This window comes from Mesocricetus auratus, unplaced genomic scaffold (genome assembly GCF_017639785.1).
Source record: "Mesocricetus auratus isolate SY011 unplaced genomic scaffold, BCM_Maur_2.0 Super-Scaffold_100691, whole genome shotgun sequence".
In the NCBI taxonomy this organism is placed as follows: domain Eukaryota; kingdom Metazoa; phylum Chordata; class Mammalia; order Rodentia; family Cricetidae; genus Mesocricetus; species Mesocricetus auratus.
This window is the reverse complement of record NW_024429267.1, coordinates 43,885,871-43,903,419: the sequence shown is the minus strand read 5'-3', so window position 1 is coordinate 43,903,419 and position 17,549 is coordinate 43,885,871. Positions and strand designations below refer to the sequence as shown.

At 43.7% G+C, this 17,549-nt stretch overlaps 1 protein-coding gene across 5 annotated transcripts in view; it reads left to right on the top strand.

The window, feature by feature from the left end:
• Window positions 1-17,549, top strand: part of Col6a6 (collagen type VI alpha 6 chain) — a 114,940-nt gene that overhangs the window by 58,904 nt on the left and 38,487 nt on the right. For 3 of the 5 annotated variants that reach the window (XM_040739623.1, XM_040739622.1, XM_040739621.1), the window contains exons 20-25: window positions 857-910; window positions 6,156-6,191; window positions 6,943-7,005; window positions 8,749-8,811; window positions 12,707-12,769; window positions 16,779-16,841. In XM_040739623.1, coding sequence (XP_040595557.1) covers window positions 857-910; window positions 6,156-6,191; window positions 6,943-7,005; window positions 8,749-8,811; window positions 12,707-12,769; window positions 16,779-16,841 — 342 coding nt within the window. Of the gene's footprint in view, window positions 1-856; window positions 911-6,155; window positions 6,192-6,942; window positions 7,006-8,748; window positions 8,812-9,618; window positions 10,099-10,215; window positions 10,852-12,706; window positions 12,770-16,778; window positions 16,842-17,549 lie in introns of those variants that run through there. The other 2 variants (XR_002383816.2, XM_021229948.2) reach the window with 2 other exon arrangements.

Genomic DNA, 17,549 nt, shown 5'->3' with positions numbered 1-17,549 from the left:
ACCGGGGCCCCACGCTATGGAAACCTTGATTTTTCTTCCTTGCAGAATGTAGGATATTGCCTACTTTTGTGTTTTCTTGATTAATAAATTATTCCATCCTTTTGCACTTGGGGTTGAGAGAAGGGAGACTTACAGGAATTTTCAGGCTTTATTCATGGGAAGGTGTTAATCTGCACAGGGTAAGCAAAGAAGCAGACCAAAGGTAGGAATCCCAACAGGGGTCTAAGGAGATGGCTCACTTGGCTAAGCGCTTCATGTGAAAGTGGGAGGACCTGAGTTCAAATCCCCAGCACCCACTTACAAAGGTGGATGTTGTGACATACACCTGTAATCTGAACACTGGGCAGGAAGATCCTAGGCCCTTTGATCAGCTAGTCATGCTGAATCTGTGAACTTCAGCTCCAGTTAGAGACCCTATCTAAAAAAATAAGGTGGAAAGCAATTGAGAAAGGCACTCTGTCACCATCTGGGCCTCTACATGCACTCGGATGTATGGACACAGCCCACACATACACACCCACACAATGCACAAAACACCCAACCAGCAGTGGCCTGCCGGCCACATTCATGCTATGCTAGGTGAGAGAGTAGGGATAGTATTGTTTTGACCTGTGTCTCAAACATGAATTAGTTACATGAGCAGTTGACCCCTGAAACCATGTAGTTAGAGATGCACTGCTGTAGCCCATGACCCATGTAGAGATATGACTTATGACCAAAGGAAGATAGTATCACACTTCATGGAAAGATGATTTCATCCCCGGAATGAACCCTTCTGGTTCAGGAGTAGATGTTAAAACAGAACCCTGTCAGTGATGTAATGTTGCTGTCACACATCCTTTTGTTCTTCTGACAGGGGAGAAGAGGATGGCCAGGCCCTCCTGGGACACCAGGCTCAAGAAAAAAGACGGTAAGAGCTCTTCAAGGAAGGAAGTTTCTAGACCTGGGGATGCCATAGCTTGAGCTGCTATGACAGTGACTGACTCCGGGGAATTGGTGAGATGATCAATGGGTCAGGGATGCTATCTCAGAATGGGGATGGCCTGGTAAAGTCCCTGAAGCTTGAGTAAGAAAATGCTGGCTACATGGGAAATTATCCAGATGGAAAGATTGCCACACAAAGAAAACAAGAGTGGTCAAGCAGGAGAAAACAGTCAGTCAACGCTTGGCCTATTTGATGAGTTAACTAATGTTGCTAGTGATGTTACTTGATTGACAGCCTGAAGTTCTTTATCTGCATTGTCAGGTCTACTGCTATTATCAACATGCAGGTCTTGTTTAGGCAACCATAATGTTGAGATTTTAAAGGGTATAGCATCCCTGCCATGTCTTAGGGTAAGGGAAGATAGAGGTGAAGGAATAATATTAAATATAGTCTACTCATATGAATTCTCAAAAAATTGGACATAACAAAAATGTTAGTTAAGAAGAGATAAAGAGTGGGACTATTGCAGACATGTAACCCAGAGTTAGACTATGTTGGTGGGTGTCTTAGGGATTCTGATGCTATGATAACACCATGACCAAAAGCAACTTGGAGAGGAAAGGGTGTATTTCAGCTTACAACTCCCAAGTCATACTCCATCGCTGAGACAAGTCAGGGCAGGAACTCAAGGCAGGAACTGAAACAGAATCCATGGAGGTGTGCAGCTTACTGACTTACTCCTCTTGTCTTGCTCAGCCTGCTTTCTTATACAATTGAATATCACCTGTCCAGCAATGGCACCACCCTCGGTGAGCTGGATCTTCCTCTCAGTTACAATACCCCACAGACTTGCCTGCAGGTCAGCCTCATGAAGGCATTTTCTCAATTAAAATTCCCTCTTCCCAGATATGTCTAGATGTGTGTCAAGTTGACAAAAGTCAACTAGCACATTGTGGAACCCTTTGGGGGGAGTTTTAATTTGTTTTTAGTTTATTTTATTGGTTTTGTTTAAATATGTGCTTTAAAACATTCCATGCATGACTGCTTAGAAAAGTGCACAAAGATTCCAAACAGAAAGCCTTTATCCAATAAAAGGAATAAATGGAATTCACTTCCACACCTGCATTAGAATCTAAATTAGACCAATTTTGTCTCATTTTGCAGAATTTTCTTTTCCATTCTTTGTTTAGCTATCCAGCCTCCTTTGAGTTTCCTTACCCTACCCCTCAAAATGCATGTCTTAAAATTGAGCACACATGAAAGCTAGTTGAATGGATGGCACTTCTGATGCATTGTTTTCTGGGCAGAAGGAGTTTATGAAACTAGCTCTCATGCTCCATCAGGAAGTGTTTTGCATCTGTAGCATACCCATGTTTTTCACAAGGCTAGGAAATGAAAGAAGGGTGGAGATTACATTCGAACTAGCAGAGTGTGATTGTTAGTGGCCAATTTGCTAATGTTGCTTTAATGCATATGCAGATGAGGGAGCGTTTGTCCTCCCCACTTGGTCTTCTGGAAGGACATCCTTTAAGGCTTCCATCCCCCTGCAAAATATTTTCACTGTTAAGAATATCACCCAGGAAATCCTGGTGTGAAGGGATGTATATTTATTGTTTTGTGGCCTCCAGGGGCCATACCAAACTGCAGTTTCTGAGGAGGAGAGCCCCCAGTTTGGTGATAGATGCCTCTGTGTCATGCAGGAATCAAAGTAGGGCTCTTGACAAATGACAAAGCCTCAACTAGTCCTTTTTTGTGCAACTCAGCAAAATAAAATAAAACAAAAAGACACAACGATCCTGCCTTCAAGCTACAGACAAGGATTAACACAGGCCAGCTAGATTTAGACCTGGACTGTGGGGAGGAAGTCCACCTGTTACTCAGCTCTGAAGCCATAATCAGGTTTCTCTCAACGTTAACGGTCGCCATCCAGAAAGAGCTGGTAAACACAGTCCTGCAGATTTTCAGTGTCGGTTCTGAGGAGGGGGAGGTAGCCCTGCACATCCCAGTGAGCACAGGCAGCAGAAGGCATGGAGAGAAACTGAACAGCGTCTTGTTTGTAACACCAGAAATCAGAAGCTGAGACCAGGGAAACTTGGAGAAGTCAGTGGAGATTATGACACAGGTAAACAGCAACCTATGGGGTTGGTAACTATAACTGCTTCCTGGAAAAGAAGAGCAGATAAACCCCTCTTCTGCTTGAAAGGCTGTTGACTGAAAGGGAACACGCCCGTCTTAAGGTTCACTTCTGCTATCAGAGAGAGGTCAAGACACTATCTTGGGCTCCCCGAGGGCAGGAGCAGCAGAGCAGGAGGACCACAGCTAGAAAGCACAGCCCCGGGCACTGCTGGGAGGTGGGAGGGATGATTGTCTCTGAACCAGACTGTTGAGGATTAGAGTAGATCCTCTGCCAGCGGTAATGAGAAGCAACTGTAGCCTCAACCCAAAGCAGTCGTTCATCCAGTTTGGTCCAGATTAATCGCTTTGGTCATGCTTTCTGCATTCATCCTTCTGGGAAGCCTCCCAGAGTGCTCCAGGGCAGCACCATTGGGGATGAGCCTACAGTAAGATTCAGGATACATGGGTGTCTGCCATTAACACCCTGCTTGCTTCTTGGTGACTCTCCATCCGAGATCAGTCATGCCTACCCAGAAAGCCAGGCTGGTGGAACCATGGAGCTGGGGACTCTGTCTTGCATTATTTTCTTCTCCAGTCCCCTAAGGGGACTGTCCTCTCTTGATGTACCCACTCACGTTTACTTTAAAAAGAGTCAGGTTGTCTGGGTATGTGACCAGAACCCGGTCAGCCTTTGAGTGCACTCTTCCAAAAGTCTGCGGTTTTCTTTCCTATGTAAACCACTTGAAAATGACAGGCAAAGGCTGCAAAATCATTTGCTCTAATTCCGTGTCTGTGTCTCCTGTTTGCCAAGGTCTCTCTCCCGTGACTCCGTAGCTTAAGTCAGCAAATATTCTAGGTGGCCACTTCTGGGTTTGTTCCCTTTATTTATGTCACTGTAGATTAAAATCTGTCTCCTCCATTAGGCCCAAACCCCCATGGCTAGGGATAGGAGTCAGTTTTTACTCAGGAGGGGCCAGGGACCCCAGAGAAACATTTGTGTTACAGTGACTCATATCCTTGAACTCTTTCAAAATCAGATCTTAAAATCATGGGAGTGAAGCTGGAGAGATGACACAGGTGGCAATGTACTTGCAGGCAAGCCTAAGGACGGGCACAGAGCCCATGTACCAGCTAGGTACGGTGGTGTACCCCTGTAATCCCAGCGCTGAGACGGCAGGCTAACAGATCCCTGATACTGGGGGGACAGCCAGTCCAGCCTGACTGGTGAGCTCCAGGTCAATGGGGAGACCCAGTCTCAAAACGCAAGGTAAATGACACCCGAGGAATGACACTGGTGGTTGTCCTCTGGCCTCCTTGTGCACAATCACACGTGTGCATCTACAGACACGTGCAAATGAGCACACACAAAAGGCAAACAATGACACAGGAGCAGGTGTTGATGTTGCAAACACTGGCAGTAGAGAAACACCGTTCATGTGGAGGTCTGCTCTACAGCCCTTAAAATCGGCGGGTGAATTTTTGTTTTCCTAGAGTGTGACATCCTCCTCAGGTCCTCCGCTGCCACCAGGTGTTTTCACATGAAACCTGCTCCGCCTGACCAAGCATGGGACAAACCAGCCCCTCTCACCTCACACTTTTGACTCTACTTGTCCTCGTTGCCATTACCTACTACACCTCCTATTTTTCTGCCTTTATATCATGACCTGGGGGAGAATTTCTGCACATGACCAGCGAGATCTTTGAAACTGTCTGCCCATCCTTAGGCATGTGCCAGGCTCTACCTTGTAAAAGCGTGTAGTGTTTCTCCCTCCTTCCTGGTACTGGGAGTGAGGATTTCCTGCAGTCAAAGACTTGGGGCATATGTGGGGGAGGGCTCAAGCATGCGCACAGGCTTCCTTCTCTTGTGGTTCCTATCTAGTGTTCTTCAAAGGTAGCAGTAAATAGTTTTCAGAATGAACTGATCTACTGGTGGGTATTTTTCCGAATGACATGGAGTTGAATCGAATTGGGACAATTCATTGTGCTAAAGGAAATAGATTCTTTTTAAACTTTAAAAAAAATGTATGTATATGGGCATGTGAGTATATATGCAACCACATGTGTGCAGTTGCTTGTCAATGCCAGAAGAGGATGTTTGATCCCCTGGAACTGGAGTTTCAGGCAGTTGTGAGCTGTCTGATGTGGGTGCTAGAAACTGAACTAGGGTCCTCTCCAAGAACAGCAAGTGCCCTTGGACGCTAAGCCATCTTTCTGGCCCTTTGAAAAATGACCTCTTTTTCTTCTCTAACAGAGAACTTGGGCCTTGAAGATGACTCATTCTTCTTTGAAAGGAATGAGACATTTCCCCATGCCTATTCCTTTGCTGCTTAGATGACATATCTGGAAATTCTGGCTTATCAGAACATTTCACATGAGCTTCCAGCAAGACGATATTGTCTGGTGGTTGTTGAATTTTCTGAATCCTAGGTGTGAGTTTTGCTCTGACCTTCTTAAGTGACCAAGTCAGACAGGAAAACATCATTGTCTCATGATTTTTTGAACTGTAGATTACTTATTGGGAATGCTCCTTGAGCCCTGATCTTAAATGGAGTGAAAATATCCCTTCCCTGTTTAACAATGTTAAATGGATCAAGTATTTTATTGATACAATGAATCAAGTCACTTTTGAGTATCTGAGATGATTTCTGACAGTTAATCTCATTGCTTGGCCCTGGAAGTCAGGCTAGCTTGGCTCTTTGATTTCTGAGCTTAGAGTATTGTGAAGTTCCTGGAGACAATCCTCAGCTTTTCTTCTGGCATCCTGCCCTTTGGCTGGTCCACTCTTGATTCCAGACTTATTTTGTAGTTCTTGGGGGAAAATAAGAAAGAAATAAAATTCAGGTCAGTGTTCCAGCTACTGAGCAGCTCTGGTCAAGTCTAGTGGAGGTGGGCTGCCGGCTATGATTTGTTCTCCGTGTATCTGGCGTTTGGCTATGATTTCAGTTTATCTACATAGAAATTTAGAGTTGGCGACAGCCTGTTTTCACAATGCACTGACTAACTGAGTGTAGGAGTTATCTATGTCAGTGCTGTGAGGTATCTGTTACCAATTTAAATCATATATATGTAACATCTTCTCTAAACTAAGAATATCTATTTTTTCCTTTTATTTTAGGTAGTTCATGGCCGAAGGGGACATATAGGCCCACAGGTCAGTGATAATTTCTTTTTCTTAACTTAAGATAATAAATAACTCATGTCCAATCAAGAATAAAGTCAGTAATGTCTCCTTCTATCTTAAACTTTGGGTTTTGATGACATTGGTTGTAGAACAAATTGTTAGAAAATGTTAGCTACAATTTTAAGAATTCAAAATTAAATGAAAACTGGGGTACTTTACTTAAAACTTTCAAAGATATTAAAAACATGTTTAAATATAAAAAAAGATCAAAGACACTGTCTAGTCCAATGGTTAAATTTCATTTTGTTGGGCTTTTGAATACAAACTCTAATCTTTCTTGGATTTGTATCAGTAATCCTCTCCAACTTACAGTTTGTGTGAAAACCCCATATGAACCTGAAGAAGACAATGAAAGCTGAACACAACTTGGACATTCTGAGTACCCTAAACACATAAATGGAGAACTGCGTCCCATCCCTTTTGTACACCCTGGCGATACATCCAACACTGTGCTTCATGAATGCACAGTCTTTAAGAAAGAGAAGTTGTTGCTTAGAATTTTGCAGACCATCCATGCTAACATTACAAGCACAATGAGGGTTAGTGACAAACCCACTCCCTGTCACACGGTCACACCAGAGTGAAACTCCACAATGTTAAGGATGAAAGAAACCTTCAGTTTTTGCACAGATCTTTCATTGCCACTGAAAAAGAAGTTTCTAATCTTGCACGTGAAGAGATAGCATTAATAGATTAACAGCTTGATTCTTTCTCACCATAGGGAAATCCAGGCATCACAGGCCCAGATGGACTTGAAGGCTCACCGGGACTTAAGGGCCCTCAGGTATATACAGAGAACATATGGGTGTGAGAGCAAAAAGAGGAGTCTGTGTGTGAGCAGCTATAGCCTGAATAGACTCCTTCACATGGCCCTGCAGAATTACAGAGGCTTGGAAGGGTATTCAGGTTAATAAAACAAGTAAGCAACATCAGAGTCTTGACTTGTATAGAACTTTGTCTCATTTATCAGAGTTTTGTCCCCTTCAAGAGGTGGAAAGAGATGAACGCACTGGGCAGCCAGCCCCAATGGGTTCGGGATTGGTAGGATAATACAGGAGCTCTTGAGCCAAGGAAAATGTTGAGCCTTGAATTTGGGGATTGTGGTCAATTTAACACAGTTAATAGTTCAGTGTTGTATCTCTGGATGTCCATGGTGTTGAAACATTGGCTCAACTCAAGGAAAACTTTGTTCTAAGTGCAGCTGGAGGCTTCGGCAGGGTGATCTATAGTGTGGCACCCCGCCTGTCCTGCCCGGCTCACTTCTCTGGAGAGCTGCCTCCAGTACTTTTTCCTTTACAAGGAGCAAGCCATAGTTGGCACTTTGCTCTGCTCATGTGAGCAAGGAGTCACGTGTATCAGAGAGGGCAAAGCATAGCCTAAATCAACAGTGAGACAGGAAGGGGACAAATGCCGAGAAGGAAGAAAGATGTAATTCAGTGGTAGAACAAATGCATGCGGAGCATGTGTGGGACCTGGGTTAAGTCTCCAACATGGAAGGAAAGGTATGGGGAGGGAGAGAGGGAAGGAAGGGGGTAGAAATCAGACCACTAAAATAGCATGTTTTTAAACTTGGTTTTGAATGTATGAAAAATAGGTGCACTGTTTGGCTTTGGTGAGACAATCATCGATTCTATTTTTCAAGGTTTTAAAGCAAGTACTTAAAAATAAAGGCATTATATATTGGCAGTTTGTGTATGGACAATGGGCAAAACACGTCAAAACATCAGGGAGACGCTTTGTGACATGTTGCCAAGATTTCAGCATGGCAAACAGCCTCCCCTCAGACTGCACTCTCTCTCCAGCTTTATTGCTTTTATTTGTCATTACATGCCAGCCGAGGAAGGCTCAATTTTCTTACTTTAGAGTGCGAAATATTTGCCGTCGGGATCGTTGGAAAAGCATCTCAATAAATTGACTGCCTTTATTTCATGCTCTGCAAGTCACAACCAGCATTTGTTCTTTCAGTTTATGGACCTTTTTTATTTATAGCACAATGTAAAATGGAGCAAAATACCAAGTACAGCACATGAAGAAAGTTTCTCTGCAACCTATGGAAGCCATAGTACACAGGCAATAGAATATTCCAGAAGTAGAAATATCTAAACTTCATTTTGCGGTGGAATTGCCCGTCTTGGTTGTGGTTATTGAATATTAAATGGATTTGAGGTTCTGGTTTTAGATTTACATGATTGAGAAAAACTTTTTTTTTCACATAAGAAGCATATGGCTTCTGAGTATGAAGGCTGAGGACAAATGGCAGTACTGAAAATCCCAGCTTTGGGCTGTTTCCTCCAGGCCCTCGCTCCTTTGGCTACTTAGGCTCAACCACCTCCATTTTAGACTGTCCTGTTGCGGTCCTACACAGATAAGGTGGAACTCCAAGACCCATGCAGTAGGCGCAGCATAATTTGACTGCCTGACCAGTTTCTATGTCACTTTGACTTAGCATTTGATTTTTAATGTGTAAGTTTTGTGTTCCATGGTCCTCACTAAAGGAGAAAATAACGCTTTGATTCTGTGTATTTAGGGCCCACGAGGAGAGGCTGGTGAGAAAGGAGAAAAAGGATTTCTAGGAATGAAAGGTCCTCAGGTACGTAAGGAGAAAGCAACTGAATCTGGCCCTGACCTTGACTGTAAGGTCGATGCTTTCATAGTTTCTTCTCTAAAGGTGAATTATACACTGCTGCAGACCAGTGTATTAAGTTTCACTTGAGTGTGGGAAGTGGCAGAAGATCCCTCTAGACAAACCTCCTTGCCTCCACTTCTCATCCAAGGTTAACAATTTCTCCTCTGTGCTATGTTGATACATTACATCACTCCCTGCTCACAAGCCACTTAGAGTTGCCCACCCTACCTCCTGGGGGAGCTAGAGAGACGGTGTGGTGGTTAAAAGTGCTTGATAATTCTTCCAGAGGACCCATGCTCTCAACCTCCTGTAACTCCAGCTTCAGGGGATCCAAAACCCTCTCCTGGCCCTCACATGTACCCCCACACATGTGGCACACATGCACATACCCACTCATACATACATATAAAGTTTTTATTGAAGTCTCCTGGGGAGACTAAACCATTTTACCACCTGGAACCCTCAGAACTCTGAGAATCTCAGTAAGTCAAGATGTGGTGCTGATAGTTCTAAATTCTCAGAGAATGTGAATGACTACCCAATATCCACACTTCCACTATTTCAACCTGCTCTAAGAATCCCCAGAAGAGTGCTAGGATGCAGGTTCTCAAGGGGTGTAGATTGAGGCTTGGGGTTCTGCATGTTCAGTGAATCCCCAGTTGGTACCAATGCTGCAGATCTGGACCACACATTGAGTAGCAAGGTCCTGTGTGAACTGCTCCTTGTCTATGGCTAGCATAGTATATATGTATCTGCTGGTTTCTTTTACAGGTTGCAAACTCCATCCATGTTAGTGTCTTGCTTAAGCGGAATCCCCAGAGCTTGGGTCCACAGTACCTGGCACAACAGAGCTCAATGCATTTATGTAATGAATCAAGAAGTAAATGAATGGACGAGACCCAGCTGGGGCTTTCCCCCTCCACTATTAGCAGTATCAAGGGAATGCATTACTTTTCATCCATTAGCTAAACTGGGCAGAGGCCCAACGTTGAAGTGACTGTGCTCATCATGAGAATATTTAAGAGGTTATTTGCATAAAGGTATATGCCATGACATATTGTTTTAAAGTACATTAATAACGGCTTGTGATGATGTTTGCTCCTGGTTTTGATGAAAGTACTCTCTCAAAATGCATGAAAACTTCAAATTTCATAGCAGAACTAAACTGGCAATAAAACTCTTCTGCATTCACACCTTTGAATCATTCAAAGCTGGCTGCCATTACAATGGCAATTTTTATTTCAAAAAATGGTAAGTACAAATCAAGATGTATATTGGGCTATATCTCCTCATCTGTTGACATCAAATATTGATGTAGATATGTAGATGCGTAGAAATCCAAAGTCCTCATTCTTTCTTTTGCTCTAGGATCCAAAAGAGTATCCAAGACTGTTAGTGGAATAATTCTTCCATGTGCCCCATGGGACACCTTCATCTATGGGTACCTTTAATCTCACTTTGGCAAGCTGTGGCACAGTCATAAATCATCCAGCCTTTGGCATTGCCAGTTAGTCAATGGCACCACATCTCTCTATCTCCACTTCCATTTGTCTGGCTGGAAACCCTGCTTTTCTTCCTCTGCCTGGTTTTTATGAAATGTCCTGCTTGTCGGCCAGTTAAAAGGCAGTTTCAAAGACAAGTGGAATTTTATGTGTTTGGGACATGATGAATGGGATCTCTAGACTGCTGTTTCCAGAGGAAATCCACAAAGACAAACACAGCCAGTTGCACAGGAGAGCGGTACACTTTATTGGCTCTACAAACCCATGGCCATAGGTCCCGTATTGTTTTATGGCACAGCAGGAATCCTCCAGTGGAACTGTTTTCTAACAGCAGGCTTGAAAACTTTCCTTGGAACTTTCATTTTGAAAAGAGATGTGATTTGGATTTACAGCATACCGGAGGCTTATTAGGTTACACAGTACTCAGTGTTCTGCATAAGCAAAATGTGCTACTCCAATAAATACGTGTCTGCGAATAAAAATAAAAAAACAAGTTAAAGTACTCTGCCCAGGAAGACATTTTTGAAATGAATGACAGACTCTTTTGTGCCTTCTTATGTCCCATCCTTTGTTGCCCTTAAGTCCCTTCTCTAAAATCTCCAAAACACTAGAAACTACAGTGGAAAACAAAGTCCAAAATTCTTATTTTACTCGAAGCCGTAACTGTTCCTTGAATATGTATTCTTAGCTACATAACACTAGTAGCACGCACTCCAATAAGGTTAGGACTAGCCAAACACTAGGGTTCTTCTTTGTGGGACCAGTACACGAGAGGAGGCGGTGGAGTGAACCCACCCGGCTCTATTGGATAGTTTCACATGCATGGCCATTCTGGTGGCTCAGGTTAAATTCAGTGGGCCACAAAACAAAAAGGGAATGAGGAAAAGGGGTTGGTGAGGAACAGGAGTGGATAGGGAAGGCAGGGAGAAAAGGAGAGGGATGATGAGAATAATCAGACTACATTATACACATGTATGAAGTTGACAAAGACCAAAATATGCAAATAAATACTGATTTAAGAAAAGGAGTTCACACCTTAGCTACATGAAACTGTGTTTCAAAAAGACTAGGGGGGGCAGGTAGAGTCATGGGAGGAAAGGTTAGAATTATTTGATGCAAATGTGGAGAACACTGTAGGATTTATGTTTTCTTCACAGATAGTGGTAACATTGAATCTGGACCTGCCTGGGACTGGTTCCAGGCTTATACTGTTATATCCTATCTGTGTGACCTTGGACAATTTACTTAACAATGGACCTATCTTCTGCAAAAGAATAGTAATAGCAGCTACCTCATTGGATGTTGTGAAAATTAAATGGTTGGATAGATATAAATGCTTTCAACCATTACTTGTATAGTAAGGGCTATATAAATATTTTTATTACAATATTGTGCCTACATCACATAATTGAACAGATGTATTTTTATATTTTATTTATTTGTGTGAGAGTGCACACATAGGTGCACACCACAGTCCACGTGTAAAAGTCAGAGAGCCAATTAGAGGAACTGGTTCTTTCCTACCATGTGCATTCCAGGAATTGAATTGGGTCCTCAGGCTTGGTGGCAAGCACCATTTCCTACTGAATCACCCCCCCCAGTCCCCAAAGAGGGAGCCTATGGCATGGAATGTGATTCATGTTTTGAGGGAAACCCTGCTAGGTATAGAATAGCATGTAATCCCTGTTGTAATTGCCATTTTTCACCATCCTGCAAGATTTAGGCTGCATGGCCCATGGATGCCTCCCTTTTATCAATTTGACAGGCATTTACAATACATGCTGCCTGGTGGCAGACCCTGCTCTAGAACACAGGGTGGCACTTCTCTTGTCTAACCCTTCTGAAAAGCATTTCAGAACCTTTACCCTGTATGCCCTGGACACACTTTTGTCACAATGCTGGTTGCTTTTAGCGAGACTTTGAGCCTTCTGATGCCTATTCCACAGTTTGCAAATGAAGATAAATATGCCTTTAAAAAAAGCAAACAAAAAATAGTCCTTGCCTGTTGTAGAAAGCCTTCTTTGAAGGCCAATGTCCTTTGGAAAGCTTTCTTTAAATGTTAGATACTTCAGCAGCATCTGTTCCCTGAGAGAAACAGTGGGAACCTAGACACTGCTTGGACACAGAGACTCACAAGGAAGTGTAATCATTTAGGCCACATCTGGCCTGGGTTACTTTATTAATTTTCTTTTATTTACTAGTCTTTATTTGACAGCCTCAATATTTTTTTCCAGAGCAGGACCAGCTCAGCCTGTAACTCTTCTCGCATCTGTACTTCATTTGCTGTAGACTCATTGAAGTGTTAAGGGAAAGCTGCGTTTTGTCTTGCTGTATCTACCATCCTTGTTTCATTCCAGGGGCCTCCAGGACCCGGAGGAGAAGCGGGGAATCAAGGCCATTTGGGAAGCCAAGGAAATAAAGTAGGTCACATTCTTTAATAAGGCCCCTCCAATGTTCGAGTTTGTGCTACCCGAGAGAGCTCTGGCTGGCTAAATGAGCCAGAGCCCTTTCAACACAAAGGAAAACACATCTTGTTGCCCCTAAGCTCCGGCTTGATTCTTGGAGAGCCATAGATCTCTAAGGACCTGGGTGTGGACCAGGATGAGGTCAGGAGCTCTAACTCAGCATAATCACATGAGGGGCTACACCCGATCCCACTGAGGGCTCTCAAGGGAGGAAGGCTGCTCTGGCAAGGACTTCCCTTCCCTCTCCATCCTCTCCATACTGTTCTTTCTTCCTCCCTCTCTCGCTCCTCTTTGCATGTGAATCTTTGCTAAGGACTTTTGAAGGATCGGGCTTGTGTTGTGCTAGAAAGTTGGGTACAGGAAAGCAGGGTTTTTTGTTTGTTTGTTTTTGTTTTTGTCTGACCAGTGCATCTGCAGTGCTTAAAAACAGTGCATGGTCTGGAACAAGAACTTAGGATTTACGAATGAATGCAATTCTAGGATCCATGATATATAGGTCATGAAATCCGGCCCAAAGAATTTAGAACATCTTGAAGACAGCAATCTCTGGCATAAGGAAGATAGGGGAAAGAGGTTGAAATTGATGTTCAAATAAAGTAGTTAGGAGTATTTCTGTACTGGATAAGGAGACATCAAAGAAGATACAAGCTATGAGAGGCCTTTAGAAGATAAACACTTTGAAGAAGCAGAGAGAGAAAATGGGGGGGGGCTAGGAATGGGCAGGAAGACAAAGGGCTTAGAGCGTTCTAGGAAGAATTTTCCATCTGGCAGGCACATGAAGAGCAAGGTAGTCTGTGGATGACTCTACAGTCACTGGTACAGCATTGCCTAGTCTGCAGTTGACTCTTCAGTCACTAGTACAGTGTTGTCTAGTCTGTGATAGAATCTCCAGTCACTGGTACATTGCTGTCTACTTGTTTTGAAGGGGTTGTATAGACACAGCCATACTCTTGGGAGATAAAGTTGATAGCCCAGTATGGACTGTTTGGGTTTTTTGAAGGCTGGGAGCTTGTAACAAGGAGACTAGTTGGTCCCTTTAGTTGTCTCCAAGACCAGCAATGACTGGAGGATTCGACAAGATGAAAGCTTAACATGTGATGGCTCTATACAGCTCTTCTTGGAGAGAACTGAGGTGGAGGGAAAGGGCTGGAAGATCCAGGGATTCCAGTGTGTACCTGGTGACCCCATCACACATGCACACAGCTGTGCAGAAGGGCAAGGGGAAGAATGAAGGGAATCTTTTGCTCTGGGGCCAGGGACAACATCTGCTTGGAGATATAGGCTTCTGAATCATGCAAATTAAAAGGACTTGGTGCCTGTTTGCTTGTTAGAAGAATAAAATGAAACAAGACAATGATGGGCAGGAAGGAAAAAAGAGATGATCAACCAGTACAGAAAAATTCAGACAGGGAAGCAGGAAGGAGCCATCACCCCTGGTGCCTAACAGGCTCTGAAGATCAGGATCCAGAGTGCAGAAAGGAAAAAAGTCAGACTGCCAGGCAATGAACACCTTTTCAAAGCAGAGACAGGGATGCAAAGCAGCTGTTTACACAGTCAAGGAATGTCTCCTTTAAATGGGAGAACAGGATATCTCTGCTCCAGCCTGCCATTGTCTAGAAAAGCTTGGAGCATGTTTTCAGTGGAAGGGAAGACAGCAGTGTGTTAGCGGTTGGAGAACAGAAAGGAGGGGAATGAAAGTGTGAGGGAGACTTGAGAAGCTTTTCATCGAGTGGAGGAATTTCTTTCCAGAGTGGATTTGAGGCATATGCCTCGACCTGTGTATTAGAGAGGTGCCAGGAGGACCTGTGATGGAGGGGAATGGGAAATGACATGAGGACAGTTTGCTCACTTGTGTAATACATATAAGGGTGGCCAGGACAAGCACCTTCAGAAGAAGGGGCTCTGGTATATCAAGAATGGTCAGAAAGTGACAATTTGAAAGAGTAACCATTCTGGCTTTGTGTCCTAGGGTATGCCACTGGTAAGAATAGAACTTCTCTTTGGATGACAAATGTGTGTGCATGTGCATGCATGCATGTGTGGGTGCATGTGTGTATGTGTGTGTGTGTGTGTGTGTTTCCATGGATGTGTGCATAATGCATATGAAATGAAGGTACTCTGTAGGGAATAATAGAACGGACTGAAAGAGAGGGGGTACAAAGGTGGATAGAACCCAGAACTAGGTGAGAGTGAGGAGAGAGATAAAGGCAGGAAGCCATTAACAGGAACTTTTAAGTGGGGTAGCTAAAATTAGGAGCAGGGTAAGCGCCCAGTGCAAACTGAAACCCCAGATGAACTGATTCCTTGTGTCACTTACCCAGGCCCTACTCCATGTGTCTAATTCAGCAATCCCATGTTCCATGTCTGGCTCTACCAGCAACTGAGTAACCAGTTATTCAGCCCTGGGAACAACATCTGACTTCCCTGCTTTCCTGCCTTAAATTGGATGCTCTCAAACTACAGTCAGCTGGGAAGCACTAAAGCACATACTATTGACTCTAGTACAAGATTCGTTCAAAGGGGGCTGGAAATTGTCTTTTGTACATGAGTCCTGGATGCTTGTGGGATGACAGGTGGCCCCCAAAACACTCTGAGAAAGTGAGTCCTGGGAATGATGACCTCCATCATCCCCTCCTATTCTGTATCACCCCCATACTTCAGAGCATCCATGTAGTTTTCACTCTCACGGTGAGACTTTTCTTCAGAATGAGTTAGAACATCCATTCACAGTTCTCACACTCATTGTGGAATCTCTGTCTTCTTCAAAATGTGTTAGTCATCAACCTTAACACAGAGGAAACTTGACTAATATGACATCAACCAGGTCAGCAACCAGGGAAGTAAAACCACATTTCTTGTTCTACCCTTGATAATATACAGTGCGAATGGCACTGTACCTCTAAGGTCTCCTTCCCCAAAGCCCATAGATCATTCTAATCAAAACTAAACTATCAGACAACCTCTTAGTTGGGAGCCATTCCACAAAATACCTGACCGATGTTCCTCAAGGCTGTCAAAGTCATTCAAAAAGAAGTCTGTTAAACTGCCCCAGTCTGGAAGAATCTATGGAGACCCCACATTTGGGAAACTACTAGGGACCTGGACTCAAGAACAAATACTAAATAAAAATGAGGGACAAAGGAGGGGTTTTGGTGAATACAAAGAATCAGTATTGGTTGCTCATTATGCCAAGCGTGAATGACTGCATCTAACAGGTCAGCAATCAGGGAGGCAAATGTGTGGGATACGGAGGACTCTTGTCTTTCTGTACAACCATTCTGAATATCTAAAACTATTCTTAAAAAATGTTATACTTTAAAAGGGAGCTCATCGTCCTTCATAATCTCATAATTCCCAAGTAGCTGAGATTTCCCCCAAGACACTACTAAGACTGGTTCATAAGCCATGGTAGATGTTCTGCACATCAGAGATCATCCTTGACTGTTTACACTCAGATCTCTAGGCCAATAAATCTGCTATCCTCACAGCTGAGTGATTCGCACAGATCATCATGGGAAACAATTTTGCTAATTTTTTTAACAGTAGAGAGATTCCTTTCTGGACCATGTTGGAGGACATTTTCATGGCACTGAGTGGCTAAGATGGTGAACTATACTCAACAATAAGCCAGACTTTCTGAAACCTCGATGATGGGTGGAGGAGACCTCCTTGGCCAGCCACAGCCATTCCTTACATGTCATTTGTACAGTATGCAAGCCTGAATACAAACCCATTGCTGTGACACATGAGATTTAAACAGTGCCTGGTGCCATATTTTCTGATTTACCATTATACAAACAACCTAATGAAAGTGGGGTGTGGTGATTCATACCTGTGACCCTAGCACCGAATAGCTGGGGTAGGAGCACTGCCACAAATTGAAAGCCAACCTGAGACTCAGAATGAGATCCTGTCTTGAACAAAACAACTGACTTGGGACCTGTTTCATTATTCTGTTGAACAGGGAGAACCGGGAGACCTAGGGGGAAAGGGAGCTGCGGGCTTTCCAGGTCCTCGGGGCCTGCAGGTGAGTTTGTTTCTCTACTTTTGACCAGATCTTTAGAACCCTTTACTTCAGTAGTGAATTAGCTACTTTTTAAAGAAGTTAACTAGAAGGAAAGGTTTCTTCTGACTTAGAATTCAAAGGGGTTGATCCATCGATCCATCAATCCATCGTGGCCTGGAACACAAATAGGCAGCAGCGTGGGCCCCTGGTCACATGACTTCTACAGCCAGGAATGGAGAATGAGCAGGAAATGGGCTAGACTATAAAAGCCTCAAAGTCTGCTCTTAATGGCCGAATTCCCCCAAGACTCCACCCATGAAGGTTCCACCATCCTCCTGAAAGGTACCACCAGCTGGAGACCAAGTGTTCAAACACGTAACCTTTTGGAGGTCAAAATTCACATCACAGCAAAAAGATGTCTACACTGTATCTCTGAGAGATTCTCAGAGTTTTAAGGATGCTGCCTCAGTCTAGCCTTATAGTGTCCTAGCTGTAATTGAGCTAGGCATCACGGTCATTTCTGATTGGCCAGATTTCCCAAGGCAGAAGCTCTCATTGACCAGACGCTCTTGAGATGAGATGGTAAAACAGATTAAGCTTTCTATGTAGCATCCACCTGTGACCTCTTCTGAGCTTTTGTCTGCAGGACCTCTTTATCAGAAACCATTCCATCCTTTCCCCATTGCCCGGGGCTTCTACAAGCATCAGACAGTTAGCCAATGTATGGGC